The sequence below is a fragment of the Lutra lutra genome, chromosome 15, assembly GCF_902655055.1.
Source record: "Lutra lutra chromosome 15, mLutLut1.2, whole genome shotgun sequence".
Taxonomy (NCBI): domain Eukaryota; kingdom Metazoa; phylum Chordata; class Mammalia; order Carnivora; family Mustelidae; genus Lutra; species Lutra lutra.
In genome coordinates this window covers 36,467,106-36,487,684 of record NC_062292.1, presented here as the reverse complement: position 1 = coordinate 36,487,684, position 20,579 = coordinate 36,467,106, and the positions used below count along the sequence as shown (strand labels likewise).

The window sequence follows — 20,579 nt, the reverse complement described above, 5'->3', positions numbered from 1 at the left end:
GGCCAGGCTTATCCTCAAAGACTTCTTTCTTGAAGTGGCCCCAAAGACAGTCATGGAAGGTTCTCTTGGATGCTGTGAATAATCTACAAAGTAGATTTCTATATTTATTACAACTCTATTTAATTTCTATCAGTGTTTAATTGATGCCGTATTTATTCATCAGACTGTAAGTTCTGTGTTGGCAGCAAGGACCGTGCCCCATTCTTTTTTTATCCTCCATGATGCTTGACACCATGGGGGGCAGTGGGTAAGTGCTAAGTAAATGCTTAATAAACTGGATTTTTTTGTCTGTCTTTGAATGATTGAGGAACAATGAGGGGTGCTGGGATATAAAGTTGCACTTCAGGACATAGAAACCATATTGCCATGAGATCTGCAGGAACACAGCAATGGGGAGGAGGTGAGGGGGCATCCATTTGGAATGTAAATGATGGAAGATACAATGCAGGCTAAGGCCAGGCATGAAGCAGGCTCACTAAACATTTCATTTCTCCCCATCCCTTCTCCTTGGGGGGCCCTCCTTTCTTATACTACTTATTCTTACTTGCTGCTGGAGAGGGTGCCATTGTCAAGCTGACACGGCTAATGGTGTCATCACATGACTGTCCAATCTTTGATGCCACTCCCTGCTAATAAGAAGCAGGAAACTCAGTTCTGACAGCCTCTTCTTCCTAAGTGTGGGTAAGTGCCGGTGAGGCAGAGATATGGCTCCAGGAAAGGTCTTCTTCCTAACAGCAAGACTGGGGTGATCTCTAGTCCCGAGCTCTGGCTGAACTTTGTAGTTGACTTCAGTCTGCCTATGCCCTTGCCTGGAAAACTTAAGAGAAGGTCTATGCAGGAGGTGGGCGATCTCTCCCTTCATGACATAAGTGCTTTTGGAGAGTGGTAGGCCCTCCAAGAAGCCACTTTCCTCCCTACCTTGCCAGAAGTTACCTGGCAAAGAGATGAGGCGGCATTTCTGAATGCAGAGAGATGTTAACGGTTTGGGATGGCCAAAACAGACCAACGCAAAGTGCACAAATATCACTGCTAAGCCATGGAAGGAAGATAAAGAGATAACACATCCTATTTTTAATAACATCCTATTTTTAAAAGAGGGGAGACACTGGGGTCACGGCACTTATGTACATCAAGGGAGGGAGACAGTATAGAGGATTTAGGAGCACTGACACTAACAAGCCTAAGCTCTGAAAATTTACAACCTTTCATCATGTCAACCAACTCACAGGACTGAGGCATGGCCTCACTAGGAGGTCCAGGAGCCTTCTACTGGTGTGACGCCCAAGCCTGAGAAAGTCTCCTGAAGCAACACCTATGCCTATCTCCAGCCTGATGCCATGAGTCTAGAGCCGGGGCAGCGAAGACCCTGTGATTGAAGATACTTTTTGAATCCCATGGCTTGGAGAGGAAGCAGTTGGCACTGGGACAAATGCTCTGTGTGCCCAGGGCCCACTTGAAAACCACAGGGGGCTGCAGAGGGGTGCGAGAAGAGCTGGGAGAGGTTACTGAGCTATTCTCAGGAGACAAGGGAATGAGACTCAAGGTTGGCATGGGAGGTAACGAGGGCTCTGGAAACAGAGCAAGTATTGGAATCCAGCAGCTAGACAGGACTCATTGGCACCAGGGTCTAGGCCCAGGGGGACAGCTGGCTAGGTGAGTCAGACAGGGGATATTGACATAATCATCAGCATCCGTGTCCTCCGCTTTGACAGCAGGCTTGTAGTAGAGGCTCATGTATTCACAGCTGGTCTTCAGAGACGGGGCATGGAGCCAGAGAGCATCGGATACCTGGGAACCAGCAAACAAGCATCACTGGATCTGAGTAGGGTGATTTTAGTATCTCTCCAGATAGATTTCCACAGTGGGCAATGGGGGCATGTGCATGGTTGCCGATTTCTAGAAGGCAAAGACACAGAGGTGGCTCTGCCTTGGGCAGTTTCAGGGTGGCGTCTCACCTCAGATAACTGGAAACCACTTAAATCTAATGTGGGCAGGAAATACCTTAAATGGGGTTCAGGCTCAAGTCACCTGGCTAAGCATGGGTCTGAAGGAGACTCAGCTGCCAGAGGAGTTTCCCCTCTGGGATTAGACAGTGTGACTTGTGGAATAAATATGCATCTTCTTAGGGAGTTATTCAGAAGCACGGTGAGTCATCCCTTGCACCTCTTTAAGGACTAAGAGCGGCTGTGATGTGGCATAACAGTACATTCCAGGAAGGGGCTGGGTAGGGAAGAGGAGGAAGGCCGTAGGCTGCTTGGGCACAGTGGTGCTCCTCTTCCCCGGAAAGAAACTTCAAGATCATCTGCCTTCAGGATGGGTCAGTTTGGGGGAGGACAGCACTGCGCATTGATTCCAACACTGCACAATTATTATAACATCTACCCAAAAAGGCTTCAGGAGGGAGAGTCACGTATTGAAATACAAGTGCTGAGAACAGCAAGTTCGGGCCCATGAGCATGGTGGCACTCAGGAAGTGCTCAGTCATGGAAAGCAACTACTACTTTGTGAACGTCAGCAGAGAGAGAATGAGCTGCAATGTGTTTCAAAGATATATCTCCCACTGCTTGTCACCATCCGTCACCTAAGATTAATTTATTCTGCTTGAAAAATCAAGACGCTCCCTATGAAAGCTAAAATATTGAGCCATTAACAATACACACCTTGTGGTAGACTGGTTTGGTCAAGAGTTTTATCCCTAATAGTGGGAATGAGAGTTTCAAGCAGGGAGGGAGTGTAAGATGGGAGCAAAGTACAGGCTCGGGTGAGGGTGTGTGTGGCAGCGGGGAAGTTCAAGAGGAAGGGCTGATGTAACGGTAGATGGTGCTGCCGGGCCATACCTATGCTACTACGAGCCTTCTCTAGCAGGGGTGGGTAAGGGCAAAGTCAGGAAGCTGGAGGTGACTATGGCAGAGCTGTTACTGGTTACTGGGCATCACTGTACCTTTTTAGCAAGGCACACAATTGTCCAGTTAGGGAGTCCATGTCTCAGTCTCCCTTGAAGATAGGTGTGGCTACATGACTAGGCTATGGACAATGGGATGTGACTGGATGGGATGCATGAAACCTCAGGGTCATGGTCTTAAAGAAACACCTTTTGCTTTCTCTTAGGGGCTGGAATGGAGACATGAGGCTGTGACTGAGCACTGATGGTGGACCAGACAAGACTCCAGAGGATAGTGCAGCAACAAGACAGAAGTTGTTTGAGTCCCTGGATGACCTGGTGGCTTTGGCCACCTCTTCCTGGTTCCCTGCCTTAACTTGGGAGGAAAACAGGTTTCCATTCGTGAGCCCTGTGGTTTAGGGTCTGTTGCATTAGCTTTGTCAACGCCCCAATTAAAACTAGGACATCCACCAAGCTTAGTTTTTTCCTGGTTCCTGGGGCAATAGTAGTAGTAGTCTTCAACTACTCTGGGTTACTTTAGAGAATAAAATAGTTTCTCTTCTTAATTTGGATAAACAAAAATGAATGGACAACTTGTTACCCGTCTGCCAATGGCTATCCACAGAGGAGTTCTGTATGGCCATTCATAGATTTCTAGAGGACTCCTCCTCAGCCAAGGGTTGAATCCTGTCTGCGTCTTGACATCTGTCCGGCAAGTCATCCTCTAGGCCAGGCTTAGTACCTCCAGTGATGGGCAAGGTGTCTCCCCTCATGGACAGAGTTTACTAGAAATTTCTCCCTCATATTGAAGTAAAACTGGGTAGACTCCAATCCCTAAGACCTCCTGGAAATCGCAGCTCTTTCACATGAAAGCCCTTCTTCGTGTGTAGAACGGCCATCCCTCGCCTCTACTAACCCCAACTTATCCCACGGCTAGAGGCCAGGTAACGGAGTCTACCACGATTGTTGGACTCTCAGTCTACCGACACCCTCAAAGGAGGAAACTGACACAACCTCTTCCCAACCTCTTCCCAGACTAGGGGCCCAGGAGCTGCTGGGAAAGCCGTGCCCTCCGGCTAACAGGCAGCTTCGGGAGCCGCCTCCTCCCAGGGCCAAGCTCAGGTCTAGGGCCAGCTTCGGGCCCCGCTGCCAAGCAGGGGCGGGGCAGAGCTTACCTGCGGAGCGGCAGGGGGCGCGGACGCTCGGAGGCCTGGGAGAGGTACCTCCCCCTCACCTAAGGAGACCAGAAGACCGAGGTGAGGGCGTGACCGCGGTCCTGCCCGCCCCCGCCCCGCCGGAAGCCCTGGGGAGGCGGAGCGGGAGCGGAGGCGCGGGCGTTCCCGGAGGCAAGGGGCTCCGGCGCAGTCTTGGCGTCCGTGCAATTTCTGCGGCCCCTTGCTGCTCAAGGGTCTCGCTCCGCGTGGCCCCCGCCCGGCCCCGCCCGGCCCCGCCCTCTGTCCCCCCGGCGCCCGGCGCCCGGCCCCCGGCTCCCCGCTCACCCTCAGCGTCCGCTGCCCTGGCGCGCCGCGGGCACGCGCTGTAGATGTTCTGGGAGCGCGGCGGCTGCGAGGCGCGGGGCCGCTGCGTCTGGGGCCGCTGGGACGCCTCCAGGGCGCGCATCCTCACGGCCGCTCGGCGGACCCGCCTGGAGAGGGCTGCCCGGGAAGAGGAGAAAGGTGTCGGGGTTCTTAGCCACCGTCCCCCTCACTCGGGTCCCAGGAAACTACGGGCTGTCTCTCTCCCCGGGGCGCTTGGCCGGGTCCGCCGTGGAGATGCTCCTAATGTATGAGCCACAGCCGGGCCCAACACGAAAGACCAAAGGCCCCAGGCCGCCCTCCACGTCCCCATCCCCCTTTCCAGACCATAGACCCCCTGCCACGTTTCTCATGCCCCAGGCTGCCCATCTGAAGCTCCTGAATTTTCTCTTGGGGGGGTTGGGGGGGGACTTCCAGCGGAGTCTGAATGGGCCTTTCTCACAGCTCCCCTCGTCCCAACTGAGCCCCCAGCCGCTCACCTTTTCTCCTTTGGATGACCCTTTTCATCAACAGCCCCAGCAGTGCCACCAGGATGAGGGCCAGGGTGGTGGGGACCAGGATGTGAAATCCTTGGTCTTCCAACCCAGGCACGGGTTCCTGGTGGAAGGCTCTGAGGAATAAAGGAGAGGGAGAGGGAAGGAAGAGGTCTGGGAGGGAGGGAGGTTTAAGGCAGCATTCCCAAATAGCCAACTTTTTGGGAAATGGCTCAGAGGTTTGTCCCTTTCTTAAGAAAAGCCTTCCCCCCATCCCGCCCTCAAAGAGCCTTGTCTATGGAGTCATGAAACCTGGATATAAACTTGGATATAAATTCAACTTTCTACTGGCCGTGTGATCTTGAATCAGTCTCCGAACTTCACTGAGCCTCATTTCCAGAGAAATGGGTAGAGCAAAGCCTATTTCACGGAACTGTTCAAGGATGAAACAAAATTGTAGGTATAAAGAAGGGAAAACACCTGGTCCAAGCAGCAATCAGTAAATGTCAGTTCCCCTCTGACTGTTTGCATCTCAGTTTCTTTACAAAATTAGTGCAAATACTAAGCAAATTAAGTTTCTTATAACAGTGGAAAAGATGTTTCTCACATGGGGTGTCCTCTGCTTAGAAGGTCTTCCCTCCATGTTGTCTACAGATTGAAATTTTACTTTCCTTAAAGGGTGAGTACATCAGTTCTATTTTCTCCTGAAACCATGGCAAACTAGAATTATTTTTTTCTCACTGTCCTCAGTTCTTGTGTTTAAACGGATTACAGCACTTACTACAATCAGACTGGCGTTAGTAAGAGAAGACCTGGATATTTCATGTTTTCGTCTTTCTTACATTTTCAGGACAGAGCACAATGCCTGGCAGATAGTAGAAACTGAGAAAATGTTGGTTGAGGGACACCTGGGTGGTGCAGTCAGTTGAGCTTCTGACTCTTGGTTTCAGCTCAGGTCATGACCTCAGGGTTGTAAGAGTGAGCCCCCAGACGGCTCAGTGCTGAGCACAGAGTCTGCTTGAGATTATCTCTCCCGCTCTCTCTTCCCCTCCCATTTGTGCTTTCTCTCTCTCTCAAATAAATAAATCTTAAAAAAAAAAAAAAAGGAAATAAAGAAAGAAAATGATGGTTGAACTAACTTGAGTTCTCCACTGGCTGGCTGGTGGAGTCTACTGAACTAGGAATCAGGAGTCCTGGTTCTATTTGAAAACACGTAGTTCTGATGACCTCAGTTCCTCATCTATAAAACACAAATGACGCTGGAGGTCCCTTTCCTCACCAACATGCTTGTCTTTGCTTAGGCAAAAATAATTCCAATTCTTACAGGTTTCCTTTGGAGGCTGCTCTAATGCTGCCCCCTAGTGATCCATTGCAGCACTTTCCTGGGTGTGCCCCAGCCTTTAGACCAGCGCCCTCCAGTAGAAATACTACGTTAAAATTACACATGTAATTTTAAATATCCTAGCCACACTGAAAAAAGCAAAAGAAAACAGGTGAAATCGATTGAATAGTTAATAGTTTCATTAGTTTTTTTTTTTTTTCTTATTTAGTTCCCCATCAAAGCAGATCTGAATGAATGCTGAGCGACTTAAAAGATTTGGCTCTCCTTCCTACAGGATCTCCTGCCAGGGCATTGCCAAATGTATTCTTGTCATTGGACTAATGAGCTAATGTGCTCCACTCAGAGGTCGTATGGCCCACAGGGGCCTAAAGGCAAGAAGGGTGTCTCTGTCAGCAGATGTTGCGGGAAGAGTTCAGTGGGTCTCCTACCTCTTGACTACATTGCCTGACCTCTAGCCCATTCTGGGTGGTGGAGACCTCTTACCTGTGCCTGTGAAGCCTGGTGTGGTAGTTGTAGCTGGCTGTCTGGGGCTTAAGCAGCCCCTCTGGAGCTGAGGTCTCTGAGGCTCTGGTAGATGGCAGGAAGGTTGGGGGGTTGGAAGCTGCTACTGAAGACGCTCTGGAAACTCGAAGGTGGTGAGAGGTTGGGGAGGTGGGGGAGGAGTGGCTTTCTGGAGGGGCCTCTGTCCTTTCAGCTGGTGTGGTAACTGCAGGAGATAGCAGAAATAAGTGATTTTCCCTATACACACAGCAGGATTAGGTCACCCTCTCTTTCCTGAACACACTCCTTCTCTTTACTTAGACTCTGTACTTGAAGTCCTCATGGCTGAAATGCCTTCTTAGCATGTCCTCTACACCTAGTATATTTGCTATTCTATATATTTTTCTATATATATTTGCTTCAAAATGCCATTTTCTCCAGGAAGCCTTCTTGGAGTTCCCAGGCAGAAGAGCTTGCTCTCCTCTGAGCATGGGGAAAATCCTGTTTGTAGTTCCATCCCCACTCTGCCCTATGCTGTATTTGTGTGCTTGCCTATTCTCCATCCTACACCTATCAGTCACAACCTTGGGTATATGGTACACTCAGTTACACTATCTCTCTTGGAGCCTAGCAAAGTCCTCCAGGGTATCAATTGTTCAATTAATGTATCTACCTCACAAGATATATGTGAAGATGTGGTGGAAATATTGCATGTCAAAATGCATTTAAAACAGGAAAAGGATATAGGAATGTAAAGATACCGTTAGTATAATCATCAGTATATAATTATAGTATAGTTAGTATAATCATCAGTCTTTTATTGCAAAATGGAATGGTTAAAATCACTGTATTCCAGCAAATGTAGATGGCCCTATGGGGAACAGGAGGCATCAGGACCTCTGGCTGGAAAAGTTCTGCCCAGTCTTGGCTTCTGTAAGTCATTCATATAAGAACTAAGATTTTGTGAATGGAGCACAGACTTCATTACTTGTGGTGCCACCTGGTGGTGATGTGTAAGTCCTGCAATTAGTGCCAAGTGGACAAGGCTTTAGGTTGGGCTTGAAGGACATAGGATGCTGATCTTAGGGAGATACCCTCTCCCAAGACAGGGAAATACACATCTGAGACTCAGCTGTACTCTGCCAACAATTCGATGAACTGAACGCATCCCCCCTCCTCCACTGTCACAATGCCACATCATCTCTCCCACCTCCTCTCCCACCTTACCTTTGATGAACTGACCTTTAGGTACGAATTCAAAAGAACTGTCACGTGCAGGCATCTGGAGCCAAGGGGGCACCGGCATATGTAGAAATTTGTGAGGCCAACGTGGGGGCTCAGGCATCGGCTCCTCTTCCCAGAATGGCTCATACTCTATGGAGGCAAGGGGAATATACCTGTGGGCTCTAAGACCAGACTGAGACCTGGGGAAGGGAGGCCAGTAGGAACTGAAGCTGACCCAGCCAGGGTGGATGGCAGCAAGTGGATGACGGCAGACTCCACCAGGAAGAGCACAAAAAGAAGCGGACTGGAGACTTCCCCAGAAGAAATTCTCTTTCGCCTTCACTCAACCAACTTTTGCACTAACCACCACTGGGATTCGAGGCTGCAATTGAGTTAGGAATTCAGTGGAGGAATGGAAGAAGGTGGGATGCAGAAGACATATGGAAAGGATCCGATTATAAAGTACCAAGTTTGGCTTACAAATGTGGCTTGAAAGTTACTGTCTTTCCTTAATAGTTGTTCCTGATATTTCTTATGGGGCAACTGTGTAGGACAATTATGTCCTTTCACTTCTAACTTCTTCCTGTCTCAGAGCCCCTCCTCAATCTTAAACCCCCACTCCTCTTAGGCCTTGGGTAGGATGGATACAGTACAGCACAGCAAGTGTTATAAGAAGAGTGCTGGTCTTGTTCCTTTCATATGGTTTGGACAGGAAATTGGGGGGACTGTGAGGTTTCAACTATACAAATCCCAATATCTTTGGATTGGCTAACATGGCAATAGCATGAGAGTCTGGGGGAACGGTGGCTGTCTCGGCCGTCGCGGGTGAAGACATTTGCTGGGTGCACTGAGCCTGGGACACCTACCACTGAAGACAGTCAGGGTGACTAGCTGGGTCTTGCCTCGGTCTGTGTTCATGCCTGTCCCACAGGCATAGACCCCACTATCGCTCTTGGTCAGCTCTGTCACCTCTACGAGGAACAGATTCTTATCTGGATAAGGCTTCAGGGTGACTCGTTCCTTGTATTCTTCCTTGACAAAGTTCTTGCTGGACACCACGGTGGCACAACCTCCAGTCTTGACCATTTCCCGGCACAGGTAGAGCCTCAGATGCACCTGGGGAAGCGGGCACTCAATGGTAATGGATCCACCCAGCACTCCCTCCATCTTTACTTCTGGGAGGATCTTCAGAGCCCCAGCCACTGCAGGGAGAGAGAGTTAATGTAGAGGAAGCCCCGTTCCCAACCACAACTCCAACCCCAACCCTATTTCCAAACCAGGCCCCCGCCAGCTTTGCACTCATCCCTAGCTCCAGCCCCATCTCATCATCAGCCCAAGCCTCAGCCGGCCCTTAGCCCCAGCCCTCTTCCGATCTCTAGCCCTGGCCTCATCCCTAACCCTGGGTATGTCCTCCACCCGGCTCTATGCCCTGGTCCCTTTGGACCAAGCCTGGCTTCCAGACAGATCTCTCCCAGCCTAAGCCTTAACATAACCTTCAACCTCATTCAAACCCAAACCCATAAGTTCCCAGACACCAACCCCCTAAGAATATAGTCAAAGTACTGCCCTACTCCAAGGAGAGAGGCTCTCCCACGGCGACCCTACACAGCCCATAGTGCCCCAGTGACTTCCATGTGGAGCTAGGAGGCACAGTGCGATTTTGCTGCAGGAGGTTTTCTGTCTAATTCTGTTTTGCTCAGATCCACTCAGCCAAAACAACTGTTCACCCTCGGTTTCATTTGTTAAATCATTTAAAAAAAAAAAACAACCCAGAACATTTATCGAATGCCTTTCATGTGGCAGGAAGGCTGCTGGCCTCCCTCCATGCACAGAGTGACTCCTTTGGTGGGCGATACAAATGGCCAGTCACTATAGCACCAGCACAGCGGGGTAAAGCCCACGCCGGAAATACGCAGCGTTCCCTGCGAGGAAGGAAGCAGTGAGGGCGTGCAGAGGGCTGGTGTAGCCTTAGGGAGGGATTCTGGAAGAAGCGATGTCTCCATTGTGACCTGGAAGACTGGGCGTGAAGGGCAGCCGAGAGAGTGATGAGCACCTTCCCTGAAGCAGGGAACACGGGTGGAACACAAGGGAGTGTGTCAGTGTGCGTGCATATGTGCCCAGGCGTATGCACCTTGTGCAGGCAGGGAGGGGGTGACTCGGGGAGGGATACATCATGGTACATGAGTCCCTGAAATCAAAGCGCTTATGCTCTGGCTGAGAGAGATAGGTCTAATGCTGTTGAGTCAGCTGGAGAGGAGCTAAGTCCAAATATGATTAATTACCAGCCGAGTGGGTCCCAATAAATGTCCACATATTTCTGGGAAGAGGGGATAGGAGTAAGAATAGGAATGTGCATGTGGGGGGGAGGGCCCAGGGGACTTGCGTGGAGGAGGAGAGACTCTTCCAGGCAGTGAGTACGGCCCCCAAAGAGGCGAGGGTCGCAGAGAGAACATGGCCTGTTGGTGGGGGCAGAGAGGAGTTGACGAATTTCTGGAAATTCATCCACCGACCACATTAAGAATAGCTCCGATGAGTTTAGTAAGGCGAGGAAAGGCAAGAAGGGAAGTCAAGGAAAGCAGGGCTTGAGGTTTCCGGATGAGCAGAGAGAGAGCTGAGGAGGACGTTCTGGAGAGACGGAGAGCGTGGATAACAGTGAAGAGGTTGAAACCATCACGGGAGTGTGAGTGGGGACGAAGTGCTGGGCGGGGACTATTTACAGGAGCCTGTTCAAGTCTGAGAGTGTAGCTGGTGCCCACGGGGTAGGGAGAAGCACAGGGGCCAGCCAGACACGTGATATCTGCCGGGGCCCTCACACTAGTAATCCAACCCTGCTTCCACCCTGCCGGAAACTGAGGTGTGTGAGGCAGCCTCATGACTGGAACATGGCGATGGAAGGGTGACCCATTCAAAAACAAAGACCCAGTCAAGGGGTGGGGGAATTACCCTGTGTGACCAGACAGCCCGCACCTGTGTGTGAGGTCCAGCACCTGCCAGTGAACATGTATTTTTGGACCATCCTTTTAGAATTAATGATTTGAAGCCCTAACCTTCAGTGTGACGGTCCTAGGAGGTGGAGCCTTTGGGAAGTAATCAGAGTTAGACAAGGTTAGTGAAGCCCTCATAATGGGATTAGTGTTCTCATTCCCTCCATGGACACGAGAAGAGGCCACGTGGATACCCAAGGAGATGGGGGCTGTCTGTAAGCCAGGGAGATGACCATCACCATGGACAATATTTGCCGGCACCTTGATCTAAGGGCTTCTAGTTTCCAGGACTGCGAGAAATAAATATCTATTGTTAAAGTCGCACTGTCTATGGTATTTTATTGAAGTGGTCAGAACAGACTAAGGCATCCTTACTGTGAAAACTCTGAATGGATGAAACACAGGAAAAGCTGCTGGCTACAATGATCTCTGGTCCCAAGGAAGCACGAGTCAGTGAGATGTGAAATGGCCAGACCCCAGATCTCTGTGGAGTTCATAGGAGCTTCTAGCCCACACACAAGGCTTAGTAAAGCAGATTTCCCAAAGAGAGAAAAGACAGATATAACCTCCTGACTTTGAACTTATGCACAGGGGCATCTGGATGGCTCAGTTGGTTAAGCATCTGACTTTGGCTTGGGTCATGATCGCAGGGTCCTGGGATGGGGTCCTACGTCGGGCTGCCTGCTTAGCCGGGAGTCTGCTTCTCCCTCTGCCCTTACCCATCCCCTGCTTATTCTTTTTCTCTCTTTCTAATATATAGATAAAATATTTTTTTTAAAAAATAGAACTTATGCTCCGTGTGCATCAGATACGTGTTGGAGAAACTCACTAGGGCTGCAGATGACCTGATCCCCCCTTTCAGCGCGGTGGTTACGTTTATCTACAGCGGGGCCTGTGCACCTGCATTTTAAAATAAGCATCCTAGGTGCGCTTGAATTTTGCAATTCCAAACTATATAGCTGTATTTCCAAATGATTCTGGGGACTAATGGGAGGGGTGGAAGAGGTGCCTAAGGACTCACCCTGTATAATATTGGTATTTTAGAGAGACTCCTCAGTCAGCGGCATTGATCTCTAAGTTGGTGACTTGGTTTTCATGGTGATGGTAGGGGACAGGGATATACGTGCTTTGAAAAGTCCCTCTCAACATATAATTGGATATAAGTGTGTGTGTGTGTGTGTGTGTGTATTTGTACATATCTGTGTGTGTGTGTGTGTGTGTGTGTGTGTGTGTGTGTATTTGGAGTATGGGGAAAAACACATTATTTCCATGCTGAGAAACACGGTGAATGCCCACAGGGTCTTGGCTGGGGTGGTGCTCTGGAGGTAGACTTTGGATTCTGTAGCCATGGTTTTTCAGGTGATGAGAACCCTGTCAACTCAAGTCACAGCAGAATTATGTCTGGAAGAAGGAAGCTGGCCTGAGATTTTTATGTTTGTCAGATGGAGTGTGAATTTTTTTTTTAAGATTTTACTTATTTATTTGAGAGAGAGACAGTGAGAGAGAGCATGAGTGAGGAGAAGGTCAGAGAGAGAAGCAGACTCCCCGTGGAGCTGGGAGCCCGATGCAGGACTCGATCCCGGGACTCCAGGATCATGACCTGAGCCGAAGGCAGTCGTCCAACCAACTGAGCCACCCAAGCGTCCCTGGAGTGTGAATTTTTTTTTTAAAGATTTTATTTATTTATTTGACAGAGAGAAATCACAAGTAAGCAGAGAGGCAGGCAGAGAGAGAGGAGGAAGCAGGCTCCCCACTGAGCAGAAAGCCCGATGCGGGGCTCGAACCCAGGACCTGGGATCATGACCTGAGCCGAAGGCAGCGGCTTAACCCACTGAGCCATGGAGTGTGAATTTTTAAAAAAGAATGAGAAACGTCTGACAGTTTCTCATCCCTGCATACCCAACATGTGTGTCCAGGCCGGCGGTCTGCACTTTGTCCTGTCACGAGGAATGGAGTGCACTCTCTCCTCCCACAAGCCAGTCCTTCTTTCCCTCCTCCCACAAGCCAGTCCTGAGTCCATCCTGCTCACTTTCTTTAGAACTTCTCCGGTGCCGCTGTCCCTCTCTCCTCCCTGTACCATTGGTCTCTTCTCCGCCCGCATTGCCGTGGCTTACACACCTGCTCTGATAATGTCTGAGCTGAAAAAAACCCTCCGTTTACTTGTTTGCTACCCCTCTTCTGTTCTCTTTCTTAGACGAGTCGTCATAATCACGGACTCCATCTCCACACCTCCTACTTCCTCTTCCACGCACACCTGTCCGAATTTTGTCTCCAAGATTCCACCAGAACTGCTGGGCAAGTTCAGCAAAAGTTTCCTTTTTTCCCCAAATTTCTTTTTCCCCAAGTTTTCCTTACATTTGGTGTTTTTGTTTTACTTGCCTCTTGGCAGCCTTTGAGGGACCTGAGCCCTTCTACTTTGAAACACGTACGTCTTGTGGCTTCTCTGACACCACATTCTGAATGACTGCTCCTTTTAAATTTCCCTACTTTCTTCTCCTTCTCTATCCACCTCTCAGTGTTGGGTTCCCCCAGGGCCTGGAACTTGGGCCGGTTCTTTTCTTGGTCTTCCCTTACTCCCCCACCCCACAAGCTCATTTAGGTCCATGGCTTGTAATGCCAGCTCTCTGTAAATTTCTCTAGAACATTGATCTCCAGGCTTGTCTTCCCTAGACTCACCTTTCTGGTATCTCCACTTGGAACTACTTGAATATCTGAGATGTATTTCAAACTTACAATGGCAAAACAAACAACAACAACAAAAATAATTCTTGATTTCTCTTCCAAAACCTATTTCTTCTAAGCTCTTCCTGTTTCAGAAGATACACCAGCATCTATCCAGCTGCTGAAGTCCAAAACTCATTCCCATAGTATATTAAAAAATCAAGAATAAATTTAAGGGTGCGTGTGTGTGCGTGCATGTGCGTGTGTGTGTGCGCATGCATGGACCCAGCCACAACATCAAGTGTATGTATTATTATTTTGGGGGTCAAGGTAAAAAAAGATTTGAAAGCCTCCAACATGTAATTCTGCCTTGCTTTATTACAGAAATTCATTTAGGGCTCCAGGCACCATGACCTATGGCTTGGGACCTAGACCTGGTTCTTAGGAACCAGGACCACCCAACATTTGTACAACCTGGGACAGAAGTGCAAATAAAGGCCCAGCTATCATATGTCTAAGTATTTTAAAGTTATAAATGAAGCTAATGAACTGTTGAAAAAAGTGTGTCCTATATCTCATCTTGGCAAATTTACATGCTCCTTAGATGTCCATTCTAAACCACTTCTGTTTGGGAATAATGTTCCCCACATTCCTAACCTCTGTCCCATCTCCCTTCTTTTCTCATCCCTGGCTCCTGTTCACACCACAAAGGTCCTGGTATGGACATGACAGATAACCCAGCTTATATGTATTCGTTCTACCCATCTCATTCCGAATGGCCACCTGTGGCGACTCTTCTATAGAATTAGAATACTAGGATAGAAGACCCAGGATAGAGGCTCACACAGTCATTAAAAGTGGGCCCAGAGTCATTTGGACAGGAAACTTGAAGTTTAGAAGAGGGGACATGAATGGGGCTTGAGGTGGACAATCTCCTTGGGTCTGTGAACTCCTCACCCTTTGGGGAAGGGCACAAAAGAGAGATGTTCTGGACCCAGAGCAGGGATCACTCTGGCCCAGCTAGAATGGCGGTATTGCTTGGGACAGACTGCAGTGGTACAATTTAAGTACCCCTCACTGTTAGAGATCTTCTACCTCCATCCAACCCCTCTCTCCTCTCAGGCCTAAGTTTAGTTAACCATCAACTGGTTCACCTAAGTCCTACTATCTCCCACAGAGTCTGACATTTTGCTTACCATGTACAGAGTCTGACATTTCATTAAAGTTGCATTTCCTTAGATTTTTAGGGGTTTTTAATCTTCAACTCAACAAATATTTGACTTTCTTCCATATTCAAGCTATCAGGAAGGAAGAAAATATGAATAAGAAAATAATGTTGACCCTCCAGGAGTTTACTGTTTCATCAACAAAATGAAGTGAATATATGCCAAGTCACAATATAAAACAGAATGAGGTCAGTTATGGAGATTCAGAAGATGGGTTCTGAAAAGTGCTATTAAAAGGAAGTGGAGGATGAGGTAGACTTTGAAGGATAAAAGGTGAAGCTGAGAGGAGGGGTGTTCCCAGCAGAAGGAATGGTATGAGGAAGAACATGGTGGCAAGAATGTCTAGCACATGTTCAAGGAGGACTCCTCTTTGGCTGGAGGTTAGGAAGTTCAGGGGATTGTGGTAAACTCAGAGAGTAAAAGGGGAGCACAAGGGATGAGTTTGTAGGAAGTGGGAACCATTGAAGGTTGCTGGGAAGGGCACTCCTATAATTAGAGTCAAGCATTAGGAAGAAGAATCTGGTGCTGTGGGCGAGTCAGGTTGAAAGAAGTGGGAAAGACAGTTATGGGGTGACTGTGTGTTCTCCTCCTTCCCATTCCCTCTGTTACCTTTTTATAGAGACTGCCACTGCTGCTCCTTCTGGTAATACTAATCCAGAAACTACATGAATTGGCGATTGACTGAGTCAAAGTCTGGGTCGGGATAAATGGCAAGAGGTGGCAAAAAAAACATTCTGCATTCTGTAGTTGATATCAGAGATAGTTAAGATGGATAGAATGGCTGGTTTGTTGGGGACCAATGAGGAACTTGAAGTAAGGTATTAGGCATGTTGCATTTCAGATCTTCATGGGATATTGAAGTGGGGGTTCCTAGAAGATAGCTGTAAATTAATACATGGAACTTGGGCAATGGACCAGGGTTACTGAATGGATCAGGGAGGCTTCATTTAAAGTTGAAGTTGAAAATGAGCAGTGAAAGAGACCCAAAGAAAGAGAATGTAGAGGTAGGAAGAAAGAAATTTGGAGGCACTTGCTCTAAAATCCCCCATTATCAGGCTAATGTGTCTAGGAGGGGTGACACCTTCAGCTCTCATGAGTCAACACCTGAGCCCCACAGGAGATGTGTCTGGAGTGGAGAGAGGAGCACTAGCAGAGAGTGGGGAGGGCCTCCCAAGAGGCCCTCACATGGTCTCCATCCTTATTCTGCCCTAGGTACTGGTCTGCAACTAAACCCATCCAGGAATAGCAGAGCTAGAGATGGCCCACAGCTCCCCTACCTGTGGCCAATTTGAACCTCCTAAGATATGTGAGGTGTTTTCCTGTGGCACTTACCTGGCAGGAAGCAAAGTGACCAAAGCCAGAGGTCCATGGCTCCTTCCAGAGCAAGGTCCCATCCAAGAGCCCCTGAAGACCAGAGCAGAGACCCACTGCTCACCCAGGAAACCTTTACAATCTGGAGCTTGAAAGAGATTTCTGGCCCCAGAGGAGCAAGGCTTGAAAATGAGGAAATGACAACTTGTTTTGTTTGCTAACTAGTCTTAGACTAAAAAAGAAAATACCAGCAAACCACAGCGGAAGTTAGGAATTAAGAAAACATGTTATGTTGAGGGCGAATGGGTCACCAGGGTTCAAAGAGCTTCGAGGAAGCTCCTGAAAGCTACTAGAAATGCTCAGGTATGCTATTTCTTTGCCTTGGGGACTTTCTCTTGGAGGTCCTCACGCTTTATGTCTGTTCGTTAACTTCGGAACCACAGTCACTTGCTTTATCCCTGCCTTTGGGACAAAAGAGACTTATCACCAATTTTCTCCACCTGGAGAAGACCATATGGATAGAAGTTTCGGCCTGAAGTCAGAAGATTCTGGTTGTAGACCTTGAACTTATATGAGAAATAATTTTGAGCACCTACTATGTGGGACTCTGAACTATAGGTTTTGAGGAATTCACTCCCTTTCTCTAAGCCTAGATCTCTTTATCTAGAAAATGAAGGTGGGACTGCCAGGAGATGATGTGACAGTGCCCAAAGTCACACAGACTAGCAGAGGGGTCCTTCAAGCCCCCAACAGACCATTGGGGGAGGTCCAGTGACTGATGGAGAAGAACAAAATGCTGAGGCCCTTGGTCACAAGGTGTCACAGACAGAGCCTTGGATTCTAGTCAGAAGATGTGGCTTCTGGTCCTGGCTTGGTGCTTACTAGCATCTGGCCTCAGTTTTCTCATTGATAAATAGTGATGGTCCCTGCCCTGTGTATATCACAGGGCTTTCACAAGACCCAGCCGGAGCCATGGTCGTAGAGGTGGTTGAAGAATCTTTTGTTGTGGAGATGCATGGGACTGATCCTTAAGAGGGTATCCCCAGGGTTTCATTCCTGGTGGTGACATTTTAGGTGGCTTCCCAACATCCCCACCTCCAGGTGCTACAGCTTCTAGGGCCCATGGAGGACTGAGGCTTCCCACCTCTTTTCTGGGAAGGCTTCTCAGTGGTCCTGTGCACACTGCTCTTCCCTAGCCCCACACCCCCATTTGTCACATGCTCTCCAAAAAACAAAAAGAAAACATCCTCAGTAGAATTTGCATGGGAGGCCCAGAGCAGGTGCAGAGGAAATGGGTGTGTGGGCGGGCAGCCTGCCCTCCCCGCCCCTATGTGGGTTTCCACCAGCACAGAGCTACTGTGGTTCTGATTTCCTCCAACCACGAACTGGGCCAAGGTGGCAGAGGGCAGGCCTAAGGACTCTAGTCAGTGAGTGACCACCAGAGGTCTTGGTTCCGGTTGGCCTCCACCCTACCCTACTCAGAGGGCTCTTCCCAGTTCCCCACAGCTGTCCCACTCCTGGGCTCTGCCATTCACTGGGCTCAAGGCCTGGGACTGCCTTGGAGAGAGAGAATGTGACATGTGTGTGACAGTGGGCCTAAGAGGGTTTGTGTGTGTGTGTGAATGTGTAGTGTTTGTGCGCTGTGTGATTGTGAGTGTGTAGATGTGGGTGTGTGGTATGTGAGCGATGAGTGTCTATGACTGTGATGTGTGACTGTGTGTGACGTACACACCATACGGGACAGCGGGAGGAATGGCATGGGAACGTGTCATGTGTGACAGGTTAGTGTGTGAGTATATGATGTGTGGTGTAAAAATGTGTGTGTGGCATGTGAGGTGTGATTATGAGACGCATGACTGAGTGTGTAAATGTGTGTGATGTGATGTGTGAATGTGTAGCGTATGGTTGTGAGTATGTGAATGTATGTGTTGTGTGTGTGGCATATGTGGTGTGTCGTGAGTGTGCAAATATGTGTGGGGTGTCTGAGAGTGATATGTGGGTGTGAACATGCTGTGTGTGTGAACATGTGTGATGTGTGAATGTGTGGTTGTGGTTGTGAGTGTGTGAATGTGTGCAGGGTGTGTGGGTGTGTGGAAGGTGGGTGTTAACAGGTTGCATGGGTGAACATGTGTGATGTGATGTGTGAATTGTGGTGTGTAGTTGTGAGTGTGTGAGTGTGGGTGTGTGTGTGAGTGTGTGGTATGTGTGTGTGAACAGACTACATGTGTGAATGTGTGTGATGTGATGTGTGAGCGTGTGGCATATGTCTGTGAGTATGCAAATGTGTGCAGAGTGTATGGTGTGGGTGTGTGAACAGGCTACGTGTGTGAACATGTGTGTCTATGACGATGCAGGTTGGATGCACTATGGCGGCCTCCTGCTAGGCAGTGCCTGGAGATGTGTGGCCCAGATAAAACCCTTAGAGATATCACACTGGGGTTAAGAGCAAGAATTAGGGGTCTCACGACTGCCAGGCAGGAAGGGAATGTTGGGAGTCTGAGGAGTCAAAACTCCCAAACCTGGGCTGTCCGTCTCTACCTCCAGATGTTGCACCAGGGTCTCTGGGACTGAGTCCCCAGGGGAAGGCTGAACCCTGGCTAAACTCAAAGTGGGAGAAGTTTACTGTCTTCATTCTCTTCTCCCTCTCTTGTTTTCTCCAACTGTATTTTCTCTCTCCTTTCTGCCTCTCAGGCAGCTGCAGTGTCCTGGAGTTCCCACTCCCAGGGGAAGGGATAAGAAGCTGAAGCCCACTGACATGCAGGGACCTGAGGGCCTACTATCCTCTGGGGCCAGTGTTTGACCAGAGAGATGAAGCCCAGGGAAAAAATCGCAAGTCTCGTGACAGGCAGGTAGATAGAATAAATAATACCAGGTACACCAGGAAGTGTTCTAAGTCTTCAGGAAAATTCACTTAGTCCTCATAAAAACTTGGGTTTTATTATCCTCCCTATGTTATAGATGGGGTAAGAAAGATAATTCTCATCAGGTTGCTGTGAGGATTGCCTGAGGAGAGCATTACAGAGGGTTTAGCACGATGCCTGAAGTACAGTGTAAGTGCCATGGCAATCAGCCCTTGTCACTGAGGTGGAAGTTGTCCTTATGGGTTGGGCTCTGTCATAGCATCATCTCACTTTGACCTCCCATGTCGCCAGTGTCCGAAGAGCCATCTCCTAGGCCTTTCCAGACCAAGAGCTGAGATCCTAGGTGGTCCTTGCCATGACCCAACACTGCTCTCCCCAAAGACACACCCTGAGAATCCCCCCACCTGCTGGGCTCAATGGGGGTCCCACTCAGGTAGAGGTACCTGGCTCAGGCATCCTGTAGTTTCCACCTTCCAACAACCTGGACCAGAGTGAGCCAGTCCACAGGAACAGGGCTTTGGGAGGGTTAACTTTTACTATAAGCCTACTCATGGCTTTCTGCTACAAGAAATGGTAAGACTTCTTAGCTGAATATGGCTATACTTCTGGTATTATTCTAAGTATTATTCTGGTATTATTGGTATTCTGGTATTATTCTAGAACCTGTATACGTAGAATTTTGCATGAATTTTAATGTGACTTAAGAGCAAAAATCTGAAATTTAGAGTAATCACCTCCACACATTTAGTCAAAGACGTTGTCTCTAGTGAGCGTGGATTGGCTGCCCATTTCCTTGTCAGCTTTAGGAGGGGCTTACCAAGCCCGAGAAATTCCTGGAGCCTTACAGGACCATCTTCCTTCCCCTTCCCCCTTCCTTCCCCGTTTCAGCTCCCTGGCCAGCTGGGGGCCAATGGTCTCATCATCTCCTCTTCATGGTGTGTCCCCTGTCTACTTAGATATGTGGTCTTTCTGAGGTGATCTCTTATTATTTTTATCGTATAGACTCCTTGGTAGAGTTCATCATTTCAGAGAAGCTTGTGGGGTCAGGGGACTGTCCTTGTTTCCCTGCCTTGGGGACCAGTTTCAAGACCTTATGCCAGTCAGCTTCTCTCTGCTGTCTACTGTTCTTGGGAGACATGTTCTGTCCTGACTCTTGGGAAAGTCTTGGACAAACGAGATATATAAATATATCTTCACACATTAAAATCAACTGCTATAAGCAGATTCGCAGGCACTATTGGACCTCAGTGATATGTAATCATTATTACATAATAGATTTTTTTTTAAAGAAAATAAATCAAGGTAATTCAAGGACTTGAGGAAGACTCTTTTGTCATCAGAAATATTTAAATAGTTCTCTGAGTGATCGCTGGACACTGATCGTTGTATTTGGTTTATCATTAACCCCACAGCTGATTGTTACTCCCCAGTCCTGGACTGAATAATGTCCTTCCAAAATTTATGTCCACCTGGAACCTAGGAGTATGACCTTACTTAGAAATGGGCACTTTGCTGATGCAATTCATTAAGATGAGGCCACACTGGATCAATGTGGGCCCTAAACCCAATGACAAGTGTCCTTGTAGAAAGGCCCTGTGAAG

The 20,579-nt window shown here is 48.6% G+C and overlaps 1 protein-coding gene across 2 annotated transcripts; it reads right to left on the bottom strand.

The window, feature by feature from the left end:
• Positions 1–70: 70 nt before the first annotated feature.
• Positions 71–16,316, bottom strand: FCMR (Fc mu receptor). Of its 2 annotated transcripts, none has more exons than XM_047705101.1 (8): positions 16,139–16,316; positions 8,802–9,137; positions 7,954–8,085; positions 6,715–6,937; positions 4,896–5,026; positions 4,381–4,536; positions 4,057–4,115; positions 71–1,788 (listed from the first exon to the last, which is right to left on the bottom strand). In XM_047705101.1, exons 1-8 carry the CDS (start codon positions 16,173–16,175, stop codon positions 1,612–1,614), a joined length of 1,251 nt encoding a protein of 416 aa, XP_047561057.1. In that variant the 5' UTR covers positions 16,176–16,316; the 3' UTR covers positions 71–1,611. The 2 variants fall into 2 exon arrangements, with proteins under 2 accessions (XP_047561057.1, XP_047561058.1); XM_047705102.1 differs by lacking the exon at positions 16,139–16,316 and adding an exon at positions 14,777–14,855.
• Between the last annotated feature and the right edge of the window lie 4,263 nt (positions 16,317–20,579).

Bases quoted from the DNA above. Each gene is read 5' to 3' on its own strand.
- FCMR (XM_047705101.1), bottom strand. From the start codon at position 16,175: ATGGACCTCTGGCTTTGGTCACTTTGCTTCCTGCCAG. The intron at 9,138-16,138 runs GTAAGTGCCACA...CTCTCCCTGCAG, and splicing joins GTCACTTTGCTTCCTGCCAG to TGGCTGGGGCTCTGAAGATC. The intron at 4,537-4,895 runs GTGAGCGGCTGG...CTTCCCGGGCAG, and splicing joins GGTCATCCAAAGGAGAAAAG to CCCTCTCCAGGCGGGTCCGC.